Raw genomic sequence first — 19,365 nt, 5'->3', positions numbered from 1 at the left:
TGCCATCCATGAAAACATCACCAGTAAAAATAGCCGTGCCAGATGTGGACTTAAATGTGAAAGGGTCGAAACTAACTGGAGATGTGGATGTTTCTGTGCCACAGATAAAAGGTGACTTCAGGGGGCCCCAGGTTGATATCAAAGGCCCCAAACTGGACATAGATGCTCCTGGCATTGGCATCAAGGGCCCTGGAGGAGAACTGAAAGGTCCTCATATCAAAATGCCAGAAATGCATGTCAAGACACCTCAGATATCCATCCCAGATATCGACCTGAACTTGAGGGGCTCCAAAATTAAAGGGGACGTGTCCGTTCCAAAGGTGGAAGGAGAACTGAAAGGCCCAGGTGTTGATATCAAAGGCCCCCAATTAGATATTGGTAGACCAGATGTTGAACTTCATGGGCCAGAACTAAAAATGCCGAAAATGAAACTGCCTAAATTTGGTGTACCAAGCTTGAAAGGCGAAGCCCCTACTGTTGGTGTCACTCTTCCAGAGGGAAACATCGGTGTTTCAGACCCTGGGATAAAAATGGAAGCTCCTAGTTTGGACATCAAAGGTCCTGGAGGACAACTGAAAGGTCCTCATGTCAAGATGCCAGAAATGCATGTCAAAACCCCACAAATATCTGTGCCAGACATCGATCTGAACGTGAAAGGCCCCAAGATCAAAGGTGACGTTGATGTTTCCATTCCCAAGGTGGAAGGTCAATTAAAAGGCCCAGCAGTTGATATTAAAGGGCCCAAAGTGGATGTCAGTGCACCAGATGTTAAACTTCATGGACCAGAACTCAAGATGCCTAAACTAAAAATGCCAAAATTTGGCACACCAGGTTTCAAAGCCGAAGTTCCTGATGTTGATGTCAATCTTCCAAAGGGTGGTGTGGATGTCTCTGTGCCACAGATAAAAGGTGACTTCAGGGGGCCCCAGGTTGATATCAAAGGCCCCAAAATGGATATAGATGCTCCTGGCTTTGGCATCAAGGGCCCTGGAGGAGAACTGAAAGGTCCTCACATCAAAATGCCAGAAATGCATGTCAAGACGCCTCAGATATCCATCCCAGATATCGACCTGAACTTGAGGGGCTCCAAAATTAAAGGGGACGTGTCCGTTCCAAAGGTGGAAGGAGAACTGAAAGGCCCAGGTGTTGATATCAAAGGCCCCCAATTAGATATTGGCAGACCAGATGTTGAACTTCATGGGCCAGAACTAAAAATGCCGAAAATGAAACTGCCTAAATTTGGTGTACCAAGCTTGAAAGGTGAAGCCCCTACTGTCGGTGTCACTCTTCCAGAGGGAAACATCGGTGTTTCAGACCCTGGGATAAAAATGGAAGCTCCTAGTTTGGACATCAAAGGTCCTGGAGGACAACTGAAAGGTCCCCATGTCAAGATGCCAGAAATGCATGTCAAAACCCCACAAATATCTGTGCCAGACATCGATCTGAACTTGAAAGGCCCCAAGATTCAAGGTGGCGTTTCTATTCCCAAGGTGGAAGGACAATTAAAAGGCCCAGTAGTCGATATCAAAGGGCCCAAAGTGGATGTTGATACACCAGATGTTAAACTTCATGGACCAGAATTCAAAATGCCTAAACTGAAAATGCCAAAATTTGGCATGCCAGGCTTTAAAGCTGAAGTTCCTGATGTTGATGTCAATCTTCCAAAGGGTGACTTTGAAATTTCAGGCCCCAAGATAGATATTGATGCTCCTAGCTTGGACGTTGAAGGGCCTGAAGGAAAAATTAAAGGTTCCAAATTCAAGATGCCAGAAATGAACATTAAAACTCCTAAGATTTCCATGCCGGACATTGATTTGAACTTGAAAGGGCCAAAAGTGAAAGGGGATGTAGATGTTTCTATGCCAAAAGTAGAAGGTGAACTGAAAGGTCCTGGAATGGATATAAAGGGCCCCAAAATAGATGTTGGCATGCCAGATATAGATCTTCAGGGTCCCGAAGGAAAGCTGAAAATGCCAAAGCTGAAAATGCCCAAATTTGGCATGCCAGGCTTCAAAGGAGAAGTTCCTGCTGTAGACGTCAGTCTTCCAAAGGGCAATATTGATGTTTCTGGTCCCAAAGTAGACATTGAAGGCCCTGACTTTGACATCGAAGGCCCAGAAGGGAAAATAAAAGGGCCAAAATTCAAGATGCCAGAAATGCATATCAAAGCTCCTAAAATCTCTATGCCAGATGTTGATCTGAATTTAAAAGGCCCCAAGCTCAAAGGAGATGTAGATGTTTCTGTTCCAAAGTTGGAAGGTGACATCAAAGGCCCTGAAATGGACATCAAAGGACCCAAAATAGATATCAGTGCCCCAGATGTTGATCTTCATGGACCTGAAGGGAAACTGAAGATGCCCAAATTCAAAATGCCAAAATTTGGAATGCCAGGCTTCAAAGCAGAAGGCCCAGAGGTTGATGTAAATCTTCCAAAGGCAAATGTTGATATTTCTGCACCAAAATTAGACATTGAAGCTCCTGAATTAGACATTGAAGGACCTGAAGCTAAAGGCCTCAAGTTTAAGATGCCTGAACTAAATATACATGCACCCAAGCTATCTATGCCTGATGTGGATTTGAATTTGAAAGCCCCTAAGTTGAAGGGAGATATGGATGTTTCTGGGCCGAAGATAGAAGGTGAACTGAAAGGACCTCAATTTGATATCGAGGGTCCTAAAGTGGACGTTGAAGTACCTGATGTGGACCTGGAGGGTCCTGAAGGGAAAATCAGAGGTTCCAAATTCAAGATGCCAAAACTAAATATTAAGGCTCCTAAAATCTCTATGCCTGATGTAGATCTGAATCTAAAGGCCCCCCAAATGAAGGGTGAAATGGAAGTGACTGTTCCAGAGATTGAGGGTAAACTGAAGGGACCTGACATTGATGTAAAAGGCCCAAAGGTTGATGTAAATCTCCCAGGTGTTGATCTTGAAGGTCCAGAGGCCAAGCTGAAGATGCCAAAGATGAAACTACCGAAATTTGGCATGCCAGGGTGGAAAGGGGAAGGCCCTGATGTTGATGTAAGCCTTCCCAAAGGAGGCCTGGAAGTTTCAGGACCAAAGGCGGCAATTGACGTTCCTGATGTTGAGATTGAAGGCCCTGAAGGGAAAATAAAAGGTCCTAAATTTAAAATGCCTGAAATGCATTTCAAAACACCCAAAATTTCCATGCCAGATATTGACTTAAATTTGAAAGGACCCAAGCTGAAGGGGGACGTTGATGTTTCTGTACCAAAACTGGAAGGAGAACTGAAGGGCCCCGCTCTTGATATCAAGGGACCCACCATTGACATAAGTGGTCCAGATGCAGATCTGCAAAGTGGGGGGAAATTGAAAATGCCAAAACTAAAGATGCCACATTTTAGCATGTCAGGTCCCAAGCTTGAAGGCCCTGATGTAGATATGAGTTTGCCCAAAGGGGAGGTTGACATTACAGGTCCCCAAATAGATGTGCAAGCTCCTGAATTAGACATTGAAGGCCCTGAAGGAAAGCTGAAAGGTTCCAGGTTTAAGATGCCCAAACTAAACATCAAAGCACCTAAAGTCTCCATGCCAGATGTAGACTTGAACCTCAAGGCGCCAGGAAGAAGTGGAGGGATGGATGTGACTGTTCCAAATATTGAAGGCAATTTAAAAGGACCCCAAATTGACATTAAAGGCCCCAAACTGGACATTGAAGCACCTGATGTCGATTTACAGGGCCCTGAAGGAAAACTGAAAGGGCCAAAATTTAAGATGCCAGAAATGCACATCAAGGCTCCCAAGGTCTCCATGCCAGACATTGATTTGAATCTGAAGGGGCCCAAATTTAAGGGTGATGCAGACATTTCAGCCCCCAGGTTGGAAGGTGAATTCAAAGGTCCTGAAATTGACATCAAAGCCCCCAAATTGGACATTGACACACCAGATGTTGAGCTACATGGGCCTGAAGGGAAACTGAAGATGCCAAAATTAAAAATGCCCAAATTTGGAATTCCTGGCTTCACAGGGGAAGCACCAGATGTGGATGTAAACCTTCCCAAAGCAGATGTTGATATTTCTGGTCCCAAAGTTGACATCGAAGGACCACAATTGGATATTGAAGCCCCAGAAGGAAAGCTGAAAGGTCCCAGATTTAAGATGCCTGAGATGCATTTTAAAACCCCCAAACTCTCCATGCCAGATGTTGATCTGAATTTGAAAGGCCCTAAATTTAAGGGAGACTATGATGTTTCAAGTCCGAAGTTTGAAGGTGAATTGAAGGGCCCAGGTATTGACATGACAGGACCTAAACTGAATGTTGGGGTCCCTGAAGTAGACATTGAAGGTCCTGAAGGGAAATGGAAAGGTCCAAAATTTAAAATGCCTGAAATGAACATTAAAGCACCTAAAATCTCCATGCCTGATGTGGATTTCAATCTGAAAGGCCCCAAACTGAAAGGTGATCTAGATGTTTCAGCACCCAAACTGGAGGGTGATCTGAAGGGACCAGAAATTGACATCAAGGGTCCTAAGTTGGATATTGATGCCCCAGATGTGGCGCTCCATGGGCCTGAAGGAAAACTGAAGATGCCTAAATTCAAAATGCCCAAATTTGGAATGCCAAGTTTCAAAGCTGAAGGCCCAGATGTGGATGTAAGCCTTCCCAAAGCAGACCTGGATGTTTCTGTTCCCAAAGTTGACATTGATGCACCAAGTTTGGACATTGAAGGCCCAGAAGGAAAAGTTAAAGGACCAAAGTTTAAGATGCCTGACATGCATTTTAAAACCCCCAAAATCTCCATGCCAGACATTGACTTGAATCTCAAAGGCCCTAAAGTGAAAGGAGATGTTGATGTGTCTGTGCCAACATTGGAAGGTGACCTGAAAGGCCCAGATGTTGATATCAAGGGGCCTAAACTGGACATTGATGCACCTGATGTTGAGATTGGAGGCCCTGAAGGAAAGTGGAAAAGTCCTAAATTCAAGATGCCAGAAATGCACATCAAAGCACCCAAAATCTCCATGCCAGATTTTGATTTGAACTTGAAAGGCCCTAAAGTGAAGGGAGATGTGGATGTGTCTGTACCAAAGCTAGAAGGTGATTTGAAAGGCCCTGACGTTGATATCAAAGGGCCAAAATTGGACATTGATGCTCCTGACATTAACATTGACGGTCCAGAGGGAAAATGGAAAGGTCCTAAATTTAAAATGCCAGAAATGCATATCAAGGCACCTAAAATCTCCATGCCAGATATTGATTTGAGTCTAAGAGGCCCTAAAGTTCAAGGTGACATGGATGTGTCCGCACCAAAGCTGGAAGGTGAGCTGAAGGCCCCAGAAGTGGACATTAAAGGACCCAAGGTGGATGTTGATCTTCCTGATGTTGATCTAGAAGGACCAGAAGGGAAACTGAAAGGTCCCAGATTTAAGATGCCTGATATGCATTTTAAGACTCCCAAAATCTCCATGCCAGATTTTGATCTGGGCTTCAAGGGTCCTAAAGTGAAGGGAGATGTGGATGTTTCTGTACCTAAGTTAGAAGGGGATCTGAAAGGACCAGAAGTTGATATCAAGGGTCCTAAACTTGATGTTGATATTCCTGATGTTGATATTGAAGGACCAGATGGAAAACTGAAAGGTCCCAAATTTAAGATGCCTGAAATGCATTTTAATGTTCCTAAAATCTCCATGCCAGACATTGATTTGAATTGGAGAGGTCCTAAGGTTAAAGGAGATGTTGATGTTTCTGTACCTAAGTTTGAGGGTGACTTGAAAGGCCCTGATGTTGATATCAAGGGTCCTCAACTAGATGTTGATGTTCCTGATGCTGAAATTGAAGGCCCTGAAGGGAAGTGGAAAAGCCCCAAATTTAAGATGCCTGAAATGCACATTAAAACACCTAAAATTTCTATGCCAGATTTTGACTTGAACCTGAAAGGTCCCAAACTGAAAGGAGATGCAGATGTTTCTTTGCCAAAGTTAGAGGGTGAACTGAAAGGACCAGATGTTGATATTACAGGGCCAAAGTTAGACATTGATGCTCCTGATGTCAGTTTAGAAGGTCCAGAGGGAAAGGTTAAAGGCCCAAAATTTAAGATGCCAGAGATGCACATCAAAGCCCCCAAAATTTCAATGCCAGATATCAAAGCTCCCAAACTCTCAATGCCAGATGTTGATTTTAATTTGAAAGGTCCTAAACTGAAGGGAGATGTTGATGTTTCAGTTCCAAAACTAGAAGGTGATCTGAAAGGCCCAGAAGTAGACATCAAGGGCCCCAAACTGGACATTGATGCTCCTGATGTTGAGATTGAAGGGCCTGAAGGAAAGTGGAAAGGTCCTAAGTTTAAGATGCCTGAAATGCACATCAAAGCACCCAAAATCTCCATGCCAGATTTTGATCTGAATTTGAAAGGTCCCAAATTGAAGGGTGACGTGGATGTTCCAAAGCTAGAAGGTGACCTGAAAGGCCCAGAAGTTGATATTAAAGGTCCTAAATTGGACATAGATGTTCCTAGCATTGATATTGAGGGTCCAGAAGGAAAAGTGAAAGGTCCAAAATTCAAGATGCCTGAAATGAATATTAAAGCACCCAAGATCTCTATGCCAGATTTCGATCTGAATTTGAAAGGACCCAAGCTGAAAGGAGATGTGGACGTTTCACTGCCAAAAGCAGAAGGGCCTGACATTGACATCAAAGGTCCAAAGTTAGACATTGATGCCCCAGATTTAGAACTTCATGGTCCAGAGGGCAAGCTCAAAATGCCCAAATTTAAAATGCCAAAATTTGGAATGCCCAGTTTCAAAGCAGAAGGTCCTGAAGTGGATGTCAATCTCCCAAAAGGAGACATTGACATATCTGCTCCAAAGGTCGACATAGAAGGCCCTGAACTGGACATCGAAGGTCCAGAAGGCAAAGTTAAAGGCCCCCGATTTAAGATGCCAGAAATGCACTTCAAAACTCCTAAAATCTCCATGCCAGATTTTGATCTCAATTTAAAAGGTCCAAAGCTCAAGGGAGATGTGGATGTTTCTGTTCCCAAGCTAGAAGGAGACTTGAAAGGCCCTGACATTGACATCAAAGGACCTAAGTTGGATATTGATGCACCAGATGTTGATCTTCAGGGCCCTGAGGGCAGACTGAAAATGCCCAAATTCAAAATGCCTAAATTTGGAATGCCTGGTTTCAAAGGGGAAGGTCCTGAAGTAGATGTCAATCTCCCAAAGGCAGACATTGATATAGCTGCTCCAAAGGTCAACATAGAAGGCCCTGAATTGGACATCCAAGGTCCAGAAGGCAAAATAAAAGGCCCCAAATTTAAGATGCCAGAAATGCACATCAAGGCACCAAAAATCTCTATGCCAGATATTGACTTAAATTTGAAGGGGCCAAAACTGAAAGGAGATGTGGACGTTTCACTGCCAAACATTGAAGGTGAACTGAAAGGTCCTGACATCGACATCAAAGGGCCCAAGCTGGATATTGATGCACCAGATGTTGATCTTCAGGGCCCTGAGGGCCGACTAAAAATGCCAAAATTCAAAATGCCTAAATTTGGAATGCCAGGCTTCAAAGGGGAAGGCCCTGAAATTGATGTCAGTCTCCCCAAAGGAAACATTGACATATCTGCTCCAAAGGTGGATATCGAGGGCCCTGATTTGGATATCGAAGGTCCAGAAGGCAAAATCAAAGGCCCCAAATTTAAGATGCCAGATATGCACATCAAGGCCCCCAAAATCTCTATGCCAGATGTTGATTTAAATTTGAAGGGGCCAAAATTGAAAGGAGATGTCGATGTTTCACTACCGAAAGTTGAAGGTGAGCTGAAGGGTCCTGACATTGACATTAAAGGACCCAAGTTGGACATTGAAGCACCAGATGTTGACCTACATGGCCCAGAAGGCAAATTGAAGATGCCAAAATTTAAAATGCCTAAATTCAGCATGCCAGGCTTCAAAGGGGAAGGGCCTTCAGTGGATGTGAGTCTTCCAAAGGGGGAATTAGATGTATCTGGCCCCAAACTAGACATTGAAACACCTGACTTAGAAATTGAAGGTCCTGAAGGGAAGATCAAAGGTCCCAAGTTTAAGAAGCCTGAAATGCACTTTAATGTTCCAAAAATCTCAATGCCAGATATCGACTTGAATTTGAAAGGTCCAAAATTGAAGGGAGATCTAGAAGGTGATATTAAAGGTCCTAACATTGAAGTGAAAGGACCTGACATTGACCTGGAGGCTCCAAAAGTTGAAATTGAAGGAAAGCCAAAGAAATCAAGATTCAAACTTCCCAAGTTTAGCTTTTCAAGCTCTAAAGGTCAGACCCCAGAGGTTGATGTAAAGCTTAAAAAACCAGACGTTGATATATCAGGTCCAAAAGTTGATGTTCAAGTTCCAGATGTTGATGTCCACGGGAAAGTAAAAGGTACTAAATTTAAAATGCCTTCCCTGAACATTACTTCACCTAAAGTTTCAATGCCTGATGTGGAATTAAATTTAAAAGGGCCAAAATTAAAAGGTGACTTGGATGTTTCTGTTCCAAGCTTGGAAGGAGATTTGAAAGCTCCTGACCTTGACATCAAAGGCCCTAAGTTGGAAGTTGATGCACCAGATGTTGATCTCCATGGACCAGAGGGCAAACTCAAAATGCCCAAATTTAGAATGCCCAAATTTGGTATGTCTGGTTTCAAGGCAGAAGGTCCTGAGGTGGACATAAATGTTCCCAAAGCTGACATTGATGTTTCTGGTCCCAAAATGGACATTGAAGCTCCTGACTTGGATATAGAAGGCCCCGAGGGAAAGATCAAAGGTCCTAAATTTAAAATGCCTGAAATGCATTTCAATGTCCCCAAGATTTCAATGCCAGACATAGATTTGAATTTGAAGGGACCTAAGCTGAAAGGAGATATAGATGTTTCAGCACCAAAGTTGGAAGGAGACTTCAAAGGCCCTGATGTTGACATAAAGGGCCCCAAACTAGATGTTGACCTTCCTGATGTTGACATTGAAGGTCCAGAAGGAAAACTGAAAGGTCCCAAGTTTAAGATGCCCGACATGCATTTTAAAACACCTAAAATCTCCATGCCAGATTTCGATTTGAACCTAAAAGGCCCCAAAATAAAGGGAGATGCTGATGTTTCAGTTCCAAAACTGGAGGGTGACTTCAAAGGGCCTGAAGTAGACATCAAGGGCCCCAAAGTAGACATTGATGTTCCTGATGTTGATATTGAAGGACCAGAAGCAAAAGTGAAAGGACCGAAGTTTAAGATGCCCGATATGCATTTTAAAACCCCCAAAATCTCCATGCCAGATTTTGACTTGAATCTGAAAGGCCCCAAAGTGAAAGGAGATGTGGATGTGACTGTGCCAAAGTTGGAAGGCGATTTGAAAGGCCCAGATTTTGATATCAAGGGACCGAAGCTGGATGTAGAGATGCCGGATGTTGACATAGAAGGTCCAGAAGGAAAGTGGAAAGGTCCTAAATTTAAAATGCCAGAAATGAACATTAAAGCACCTAAAATCTCCATGCCTGATGTGGATTTCAATCTGAAAGCCCCCAAACTGAAAGGCGATCTAGATGTTTCAGCACCCAAACTGGAGGGCGATCTGAAGGGACCAGAAATTGACATCAAGGGTCCTAAGTTGGATATTGATGCTCCAGATGTGGAGCTCCATGGGCCTGAAGGGAAGCTAAAGATGCCTAAATTCAAAATGCCCAAATTTGGAATGCCAAGTTTCAAAGCTGAAGGCCCAGATGTGGATGTAAGCCTTCCCAAAGCAGACCTAGATGTTTCTGTTCCCAAAGTCGACATTGATGCACCAAGTTTGGACATTGAAGGCCCAGAAGGAAAAGTGAAAGGTCCCAGATTTAAGATGCCTGACATGCATTTTAAAAGCCCCAAAATCTCCATGCCAGATTTTGACTTGAACCTCAAAGGCCCTAAAATGAAAGGAGATGTAGATGTGTCTGTGCCAACATTGGGAGGTGATCTGAAAGGCCCAGATGTTGATATCAAGGGGCCTAAACTGGACATTGATGCACCTGATGTTGAGATTGAAGGCCCTGAAGGAAAATGGAAAGGTCCTAAATTTAAGATGCCAGAAATGAACATTAAAGCACCTAAAATCTCCATGCCAGATGTGGATTTCAACCTGAAAGGCCCCAAACTGAAAGGCGATCTGGATGTTTCAGCACCCAAACTGGAAGGCGATTTGAAAGGACCAGAAATTGACATCAAGGGTCCTAAGTTGGATATTGATGCCCCAGATGTGGAGCTCCATGGGCCTGAAGGGAAGCTGAAGATGCCTAAATTCAAAATGCCCAAATTTGGAATGCCAAGTTTCAAAGCTGAAGGCCCAGATGTGGATGTAAGCCTTCCCAAAGCAGACCTAGATGTTTCTGTTCCAAAACTCGATATTGAAGCACCATGTTTGGACGTTGAAGGCCCAGAAGGAAAAGTGAAAGGGCCAAAGTTTAAGATGCCCGATATGCATTTTAAAACACCCAAAATCTCCATGCCAGATTTTGACTTGAACCTCAAAGGCCCTAAAGTGAAAGGAGATGTTGATGTGTCTGTGCCAACATTTGAGGGTGACCTGAAAGGCCCAGGTGTTGATATCAAGGGCCCTAAACTGGACATTGATGCTCCTGATGTTGAGATTGAAGGCCCTGAAGGAAAGTGGAAAGGTCCTAAATTTAAGATGCCTGAAATGAACATTAAAGCACCTAAAATCTCCATGCCTGATGTGGATTTCAACCTGAAAGGCCCCAAACTGAAAGGCGATCTGGATGTTTCAGCACCCAAACTGGAAGGCGATTTGAAGGGGCCAGAAATTGACATCAAGGGTCCTAAGTTGGATATTGATGCCCCAGATGTGGAGCTCCATGGGCCTGAAGGAAAACTGAAGATGCCCAAATTCAAAATGCCCAAATTTGGAATGCCAAGTTTCAGAGCTGAAGGCCCAGATGTGGATGTAAGCCTTCCCAAAGCAGACCTGGATGTTTCTGTTCCCAAAGTCGACATTGATGCACCAAGTTTGGACATTGAAGGCCCAGAAGGAAAAGTGAAAGGGCCAAAGTTTAAGATGCCTGACATGCATTTTAAAACCCCCAAAATCTCCATGCCAGACATTGACTTGAATCTCAAAGGCCCTAAAGTGAAAGGAGATATTGACGTGTCTGCGCCAACCTTTGAAGGTGACCTGAAAGGCCCAGATGTTGATTTCAAGGGCCCTAAACTGGACATTGATGCTCCTGATGTTGAGATCGAAGGCCCTGAAGGAAAGTGGAAAGGTCCTAAATTTAAGATGCCAGACATGCACTTTAAGGCACCGAAAATCTCTATGCCAGATATGAACCTGAAAGGCCCTAAAATAAAAGGCGACGTGGACGTTTCTGTCCCAAAGATAGAAGGTGATTTAAAGGGCCCTGAAATTGACTTCAAAGGGCCTCAGTTTGGTGCTCCTGACATTGATATTGAGGGACCAGAAGGAAAACTGAAAGGCCCTAAATTTAAAATGCCTGAAATGAACATCAAAGCTCCCAAAATCTCCATGCCGGATGTAGACTTCAACCTAAAAGGCCCCAAACTGAAAGGGGATATGGACTTGGATGTTTCACTCCCGAAAATGGAAGGCGATTTAAAGGGACCGAGTGTTGATATAAAGGGGCCCAAACTGGATGTTGATGTACCTGATGTTGAGTTGGAATGTCCTGACGGAAAACTGAAAGGTCCGAAATTTAAGATGCCTGAAATGCATTTTAAAACCCCCAAAATCTCTATGCCGGATTTTGATTTGAATTTGAAAGGCCCCAAAGGGAAAGGAGATGTGGATGTGTCTCTGCCAAAAGTTGAAGGTGGTTTGGAAGGACCAGATGTTAATATTAAAGGTCCCAAACTAGACATCGATGCTCCTGATTTGGACGTCAAGGGTCCAGAAGGAAAACTGAAAGGCCCCAAGTTTAAGATGCCTGAAATGCACATTAAGGCTCCCCACATCTCCATGCCTGATGTAGATCTAAGCCTGAAAGGACCTCAGATGAAAGGAGACCTGAGTGCTTCTGGGCCAAAGTTGGAGGGAGACTTGAAAGGTCCAGACATTGACATCAAAGGCCCTAAGCTGGACATTGATATGCCTGATGTTGATCTCCATGGCCCAGATGGAAAGGTGAAGTTCCCCAAGATGAAGCTCCCCAAATTTGGCATGCCTGGGTTCAAAGGTGAAGGACCTGATGTGGATGTGAATCTGCCTAAAGGAGAATTTGAAGTATCAGGTCCCAAAGTCAACCTTGAAGGTCCCAGCTTGGACATCGAAGGACCAGAAGGACAGCTGAAAGGCCCCAAGCTCAAGATGCCTGAAATGCATTTCAAGACACCAAAAATCTCCATGCCAGAGATTGACTTAAACTTGAAAGGACCCAAGGTGAAAGGAGATGTGGATGTTCCCAAGATTGAGGGCAGTTTAAAAGGTCCAGGGGTTGATATTAAAGGCCCGGGAATTGAGGCAAAAGGTCCTGAGATTGACCTGGAGTGTCCAGATGTAAATGTTGAAGGGCCAGAAGGAAATGTTAAACTCCCCAAATTTAAGATGCCAAAATTTGGGTTTGGAGCAAAAGGCCCCAAAGCAGAAGTAAAATCTCCCACCATGGACGTCTCTCTTCCAGAAAGTGAACTGAATGTTGAGTCACCTGACATCAACATATCTGGCAAAGGAAAGAAGAGCAAGTTCAAAATGCCCAAAATACATATGAGTGGGCCTAAGATTAAAGGCAAGAAGGCTGGCCTTGATGTGAGTGGGGAGATGAGTGCAGGTGTGAAGTCACCCGATTTAGAAGGAAGTCTCTCTGTCCCAGATGCATCACTGAAAGGGGACATCAACATCAAGTCACCCAAGGAAAAGAAACCTATGTTTGGGAAACTCTCTTTCCCTGATGTTGAATTTAATATAAAATCACCTATGTTTAAGGCTGATGCTTCTTTGCCAAAGGTGGAAGGAGAAATCAGGGCACCAGGAATAGATGTTTCATCACCATCTGTAACATCACCAAGCTTCGACGTGACTGTTCCAAGCGCAAGTCTCCCTGATGTTAATGTTGGCGGTCCTGACATCAGTCTTAAGAAACCAAAGTTTAAACTCTCAGGTGGGAATGTGGATCTGGCTGGCCCAAAACTGGAAGGAGACATCAGAGTGCCAAGTATTGATGCAAATGTTAGTGCTCCTGACATCAGCCTAAAAGGTCCTTCAGTGAACCTACCGTCTGTGGACATTTCTGCTCCTGCACTCTCAGCTCCAGATCTCGACATTAATGTGAAAGGACCAAAGCTAAAAGGTGACGTTGAACTCCCCAAAGGAGAATTGCAAGGCCCAGAAGCGAAACTGAAGTTCCCCAAGTTTGGCTTTCCAAAGATCGGGAAACCAGAAGTAACATTAGGAGGGCCAGAGGTGGATCTTCAAGGAGAGCTGCCCTCAGCAAGCATTGATGTTTCAGCCCCAAGTATCAAAGGAGATGTGAATGTCCCTGAAGTGGATGTAAACTTGAAAGGACCAAAATTAGGAGGAGGCCTGGGCCTTTCTGGTGATATCAAAGGCCCTACAATTGGAATTGGGATGCCAGATGCTGATGTTGGTTTTGAAGGGAAGCTTAAAATGCCGAAGTCCCAAGGTCTAGATGTCAGCTTGAATGCTCCAGACCTAGATGTGAAAGGACCGTCAGTGAAAATGACCTCTGGAGGAGGCATTTCTGCACCTGATTTTGATGTGAATTTGAAAGGACCAAAGATCAAAGGAGATTTTGGCATTTCTGGTGACATTAAGTCTCCTAAGGTGGCTGTTGAGGCACCCGGTGTTAACTTGGAAGGTTCTGGAGGCGGAATTAAACTTCCTTCTCTCAAGCTTCCCCAGTTTGGCATCTCCAGCTCTCATGGCAAAGGTTCTGACCTGGATGTGAAGATTGCAGGACCACAAATCAAAGGACCTGATTTCAAAGGGCCTTCCATTTCTGCTCCAGCAGTTTCCACCCAAAACATGGACTTGAACCTGAAAGGACCAAGCTTCAAAACCGATGTTGATATTGCTGGTGACATGAAAGGTCCAAAAATTGAAGTACCAGGTGTAAAAATTTCTGGCATGGACTTAAATGCTGGTGCTCCTGATGTCAGTTTGAGAGGACCTTCGCTCAATGTGTCAGCTCCCAAAGTTTCTGGACCAGATTTTGACATAAATTTGAAAGGGCCTAAAGTCAAAAGTCCAGAGCTAAGTGTTGGCATGCAAGGGGCAGGAGACTTTCAGTTTTCTGGACCAAAAGTAGGTGGTGATCTGAAAGGTCCCCAGTTAGAAATCAAGAGTCCTTCCATTGGGGTGAATGTTCCACAAGGCCATTTGGAAAGCCCATCTGGAAAAGTGTCGTTCCCTAAGATGAAAATACCAAAATTTGTGGTAACGGGGCAGGAACTAACAGGAAGGGAGGTTGGGGTTGATGTTGATTTCCCTCAGGCTCCAGAAGCTAGTGTCCATGCTGGGGCAGTGAACGTTGAACTAGAAGAGCCTGACATTAAGCTTAAGAAATCTAAAATTAAAATGCCAAAGTTTGCTTTCTCTAAACCTAAGGTCAAAGGCAGTGTTGGGTCCCCAGAGGTCTCAGTGTCTGTTTCAGGGGGTGAAGGAGAGTTAAAGGCTAGTTCGGGTTCCTTGGAGGGTGACTTGGAAGTAGGTGAAGCAACTGCCTCTCCAAAAGGGAAGTTCTCCTTTTTTAAGACCAAAAAGTCACGTCACCGGTCATCGTCCTTCAGTGATGAGCATTCCTCACATTCAACGCCAACTGGCACACTGGAGCATGAGGGCAAGCATGCCAAGCTGAAATTTGGTACCTTTGGGGGAATAGGGTCAAAATCTAAAGGTTCTTATGAGGTAACGGGAAGTGATGATGAGGGGAAGATGCAGGGTAGTGGGGCCTCATTAGCATCAAAGAAGTCTCGGCTGTCTTCCTCGTCAAGCAACGACAGTGGGACAAAAGCTGGTTTTCGAATGCCATCAGTAGAGTTAACTGTGGCAAAGAAGAAAGAATAAAATGGGGAGAAATCTCATGTACATATTGTCTATGTATATATATCTCTTTACTTTCTGTGTGTGTATATAAATTGTACTAGCTCGAAATACTCAGCAATAAAATAGATGATGCCCAGTGAAATGGTAGGCCTTAACTGAAAAAAAACTACTGTTTTACTGTGATCAGGAAGGTGTCCACCAATATGTTTCCATCTTCCATAGATATCGAGAGATATCAAACAGAAACTGGTACAGCTGCTCTCTTGGTTAAGTCCTTAGTGGTGTTGTGGCAGTTGAAAGCCAAATCGATTTCTGAGAATGCACTACCCCACTTTCCCACAACGCACTGCGGCCACAAGTGCTGAAAATGGTGCCAAATCAGTCAGCAGAGAAACAAGCACTGCTTGGCGAATCAGCTGTATCCATTTAATTAATCGGTATAATTTGTGCCAATGCTAATTCTGAATGACTTACCCATTAAAGAGGAAGGGCCAGGATCTGTTATGATGTGTAAAGCTGTGCCATGAAGATGGATGTACAGTTCCTCAGATGTATTTTGGAAGTTTTTGTGTTCAGGATTAGGGTTTTGCGCTTTGAATGCTGAGAGCTTCACGTTTACTTTAGCAAGCTTTAAAACAAATATATTTTGATATTCAAATTTTGGTGAATATCTTCAGTGTTGGTCTTCTATGGAATTAGTTCCATTTAATGACCTTTTTTGGCTTTTATTTGCAGGGGGCTAAAATTTCTATCATTCAAATGGATGTATTGAAAGAAAAACACTGTAAAAGTATATAGAAGCAACTGAGAGGTGTCAATTTTCAATCTCACAAGATTTGGAATTGTCTCAAAAGGGTTTTTTTAGCTGGGAAAAGACAGAAAAATGCATATATGTAAGACACTCATGGTTTAATTTAATTTAAGTTTTGTTTGGCTAAAGAATATTTTGCTACAATAAAATAATTGAAAACTAACATTTGTACATTATGACATCATCTTAGTTGTCTCCATATATTTGACATTCATTGTATTATAAGACAGGACTTTCTTTTAGTTGTGGTGCAAAGATTCCATCTGCTACTCTAGTCCCTTCCACCCGTACCGGTATTTTATTATCTTTTCATTAACAAATGTATCCTGATTTAAAACACAAACCAAACAAAATAAGGAAAGGAAAACTCTTTCTCAGCACTTTAAGGCAAATTAATTGAGAATGTAAGGAAACTAGTCTTGTAAAATGCAAATAAACTGTTCATTAACCTTTGACTTCCTGCGGCTTTTCTTTCCTAAGTCTCTGGACCTCTCTGCTCTTCAAAGCACTAGAACCAAGTTTGAGTCCAGTGGCACCTTTAAGACCAGTGAAGTTTTATTTTAGGTATAAGCTTATATACCCAAAATTAAACTTTGTTGGTCTTAAAAGTGCCACTGGACTCAAACTTGGTTCTATTGCTTCAGACCAATATGGCTCCCACCTGAATCTATCTTTAAAGTAATAGTCATTCCTGGGAATAAGCTGGGAGAACCTTTTAATGGAACCTCAGTACTCTAAGACAGTCTGCCTGTGTTGTATACTAGAGATGAGCATCCAGAGATGGCCTTCGCCTTCACATCCTGCTTAACCATTGTTTGAAACTGGATCCTGAACTAAAATGGAATCTTGGTCTGGTTCTGCAAAACTCCCTTTATGCTCAAGTCAGCCACTTCAGGGCACTAAAGGGATGGCCATTCAAGGGAGAAACTCAAATGGAGAGTTGTCAGTGATCCACATAGGTTGCGAAATGAACCAAAAATGTTTCTAGACTTGGACAAACATATGATGTACATCTGCCTGGGAAGAAATGGATGACCACCTTGCAGGGGTCTGATTTTGTGCTGAGCATAATGACTAGCGCCTTAACTTTGTCAAAATGAAATCTGAGATTCTGGACCATCTGGGAATCTGACCACATGTGTAGCAACAAATAAGCCAAAGCTAGTTTGAAATTTTTTTGGAGATTTGGCAATGCCTGAAGAGGGCAGAGTTTGGGGATGTGATATGTTCTGTGATGTCATATCCTGTGATGCTACACTTGGGTCAAAAGTCAGCTCCTCCATTCCATTCCTATGAGGTCACTTCCTCCAACCAAAATTCAGGTTTTTAATTTCAATTGTCCACTACATTCTCAAGGTCTGCCTCAACATTCGTATTCATTCACTTACTTCATTTATGCCCCACCTTTCTACCCAGTAGTGACCTAAAGCAGCTTACATCTCCTGCCCCCTCCTCTGTTTTATCCTCACAACAACCCTGTGAGGCAGGTTGGCTGAGCATGTGTGTGTCAGCTCTGGGACTATCCTCAATTAAAGGGAGGGACGGTGGCTCAGTGGTAGAGCATCTGCTTGGTAAGCAGAAGGTCCCAGGTTCAATCCCCGGCATCTCCAACTAAAAAGGGTCCAGGTAGTAGGTGTGAAAAACCTCCGCTTGAGACTCTGGAGAGCCACTGCCAGTCTGAGTAGAAAATACTGACTTTGATGGACCAAGGGTCTGATTCAGTTTAAGGCAGTTTCATATGTTCATAAAGTAGACCTTTAGGGTTGTCAGAAGGTTGGATTTATTGACTGATAGAGTCAGTAGCAATACACCTCTGTGTCAGATCTGGCTCCGCTGAGAGGTGGCCAGAGTTTTATGCCCTCTTTAGGGCCGTTATGCAGCCCACCAAATCTTACAGTGCAAAGCAATACAAATTGGTTCATACCAACATCTTTCCCGTCCCAGACAATAAGGAGTTTAAGCTAGCTCTGGGATGAGATAAGACAACCTTGAGACAGCAGCTCCAAACCTCTCCACAGAGTAGAAACGAATACTTATAACCAGGGCTTTTTTTGTAGCTGGAATTCCTTTGCATATTAGGATGCACCCCCCCACCCTACCCCAGATGTAGCTATCCTGGAGCTTACAGTAGGCCCTATAAGAAGAGCCCTGTAAGCTCTTGAAGGATCTGCTACATCACGGGTGTGTGGCCTAATATGCAAAGAAGTTCCTGCTATTAAAAAAGCCCTGCAAGTTATAACTGTTCGACAGAGCAAAGCAGGCACAGTCCACACTTTCCCATATTCCCAAAACAAAGAAGCAAGTCAATACACGGTAACTCAAAAATGGCAAGGACACTTGACAGTGTGACTTGTCCAGGGTCACCCAGCAATCTCCTATGTCAGAATGCCAGGAGTTAGCTGTGTTAGTCTGTTGCTGCAAAATAGTAAAGAGTCCAGTAGCACCTTTAAGACTAACAAACGTTATTGCTGCAAAAGCTTTCAGGAAACACAGCTCTCTTCATTAGATGCATGCGACTAAGAGAGTTGTGTTTCTTGAAAGCTTATGCTGCAGTAACACTTGTGAGTCTTAAAAGGTGCTACTGGACTCTACTATATGTCAGGATAGGGAGTAAAACCTGGATCTCCAAGACCCGAGTCTGACAAACTGCACAATGCTGTTCAAATGCACTGGATGTGCTGTAGAGAATGACACATCTACACCCCACTCAGAGATCTAACTTCCAAAGGCCCTAGGAAGAAGCTGAATGGTAATGCTAACACTATAAGGCAAAAATCCATTTGGAGGGGGACAGGGCGGGCCCTGCCACTAGGCAATTGTCTAGGGCACTGGCCTTCTGGGGGTGCCAAATTGGAAACCATCCCCATGTGACTCAGTGATGTCATCAGTGTGTACCAGAAATTAGCCTTGCCTAGAGTTCCAGAGTCTCTAGGGCTGACCCTGGAGGGGGAGTTATTTAAAGAGACATCAGAACAAAAAAAAAACTGTCCATGGGGACAGTGGGGAGTGCATATTAGAACCAGTTTGGTGTAGTGGTTAAGTTGTGTACTCTTTATCTGGGAGAACCGGGTTTGATTCCTCACGCCTTCACTTACAGCTGCTGGAATGGCCTTGGGTTAGCCATAGCTATCGCAGGAGTTATCATTGGAAGGGCAGCTTCTGAGAGAGCTCTCTAAGCCCCACCCACCTCACAGGGTGTCTGTTGGGGGGGAGAAGGTATAGGAGATTGTAAGCTGCTCTGAGTCACTGATTCAGAGCGAAGGGCGGGTTATAAATCTGCAATCTTATTCTTCTTCCTCTTCCTTTTCTTCTTTTTCTAGGCCCATGTCTGTGCTGCAGCTCTTAGCATCCTCCACAGGACATAAATCAGTGACTTTGGAGAACAGTGCCTACAGCATGTATTTAAATTGGATTTTTAAACAACTGTAGCCAGGCGGGGTCAGTGGGTGCACCCCCCTAAGCACTAATTCACCCCTCCTGTTTTTTTAAAGTTGTTTTTAAATTGCAGCTTTTCCTGGAAGGCAGTTGCCAGTGACTAACCACAAAAGGAATTTC

At 43.7% G+C, this 19,365-nt stretch overlaps 1 protein-coding gene across 3 annotated transcripts in view; it reads left to right on the top strand.

Annotated features, from left to right (window-relative positions):
- AHNAK (AHNAK nucleoprotein) overlaps positions 1–16,265 on the top strand; it is a 78,521-nt gene extending 62,256 nt beyond the window's left edge. The window contains exons 6-7 of one of the 3 annotated variants that reach the window (XM_060253954.1): positions 132–8,112; positions 11,320–16,265. In XM_060253954.1, the coding sequence (XP_060109937.1) occupies positions 132–8,112; positions 11,320–15,020 (11,682 nt within the window). In that variant the 3' untranslated portion in view covers positions 15,021–16,265. Of the gene's footprint in view, positions 1–131 lie in introns of all 3 variants that reach the window. The other 2 variants (XM_060253946.1, XM_060253939.1) reach the window with 2 other exon arrangements.
- Positions 16,266–19,365: the final 3,100 nt, after the last annotated feature.

The sequence above is a fragment of the Heteronotia binoei genome, chromosome 1 (assembly GCF_032191835.1).
Source record: "Heteronotia binoei isolate CCM8104 ecotype False Entrance Well chromosome 1, APGP_CSIRO_Hbin_v1, whole genome shotgun sequence".
Lineage (NCBI taxonomy): Eukaryota > Metazoa > Chordata > Lepidosauria > Squamata > Gekkonidae > Heteronotia > Heteronotia binoei.
This window is presented reverse-complemented; position numbering and strand designations above follow the sequence as displayed.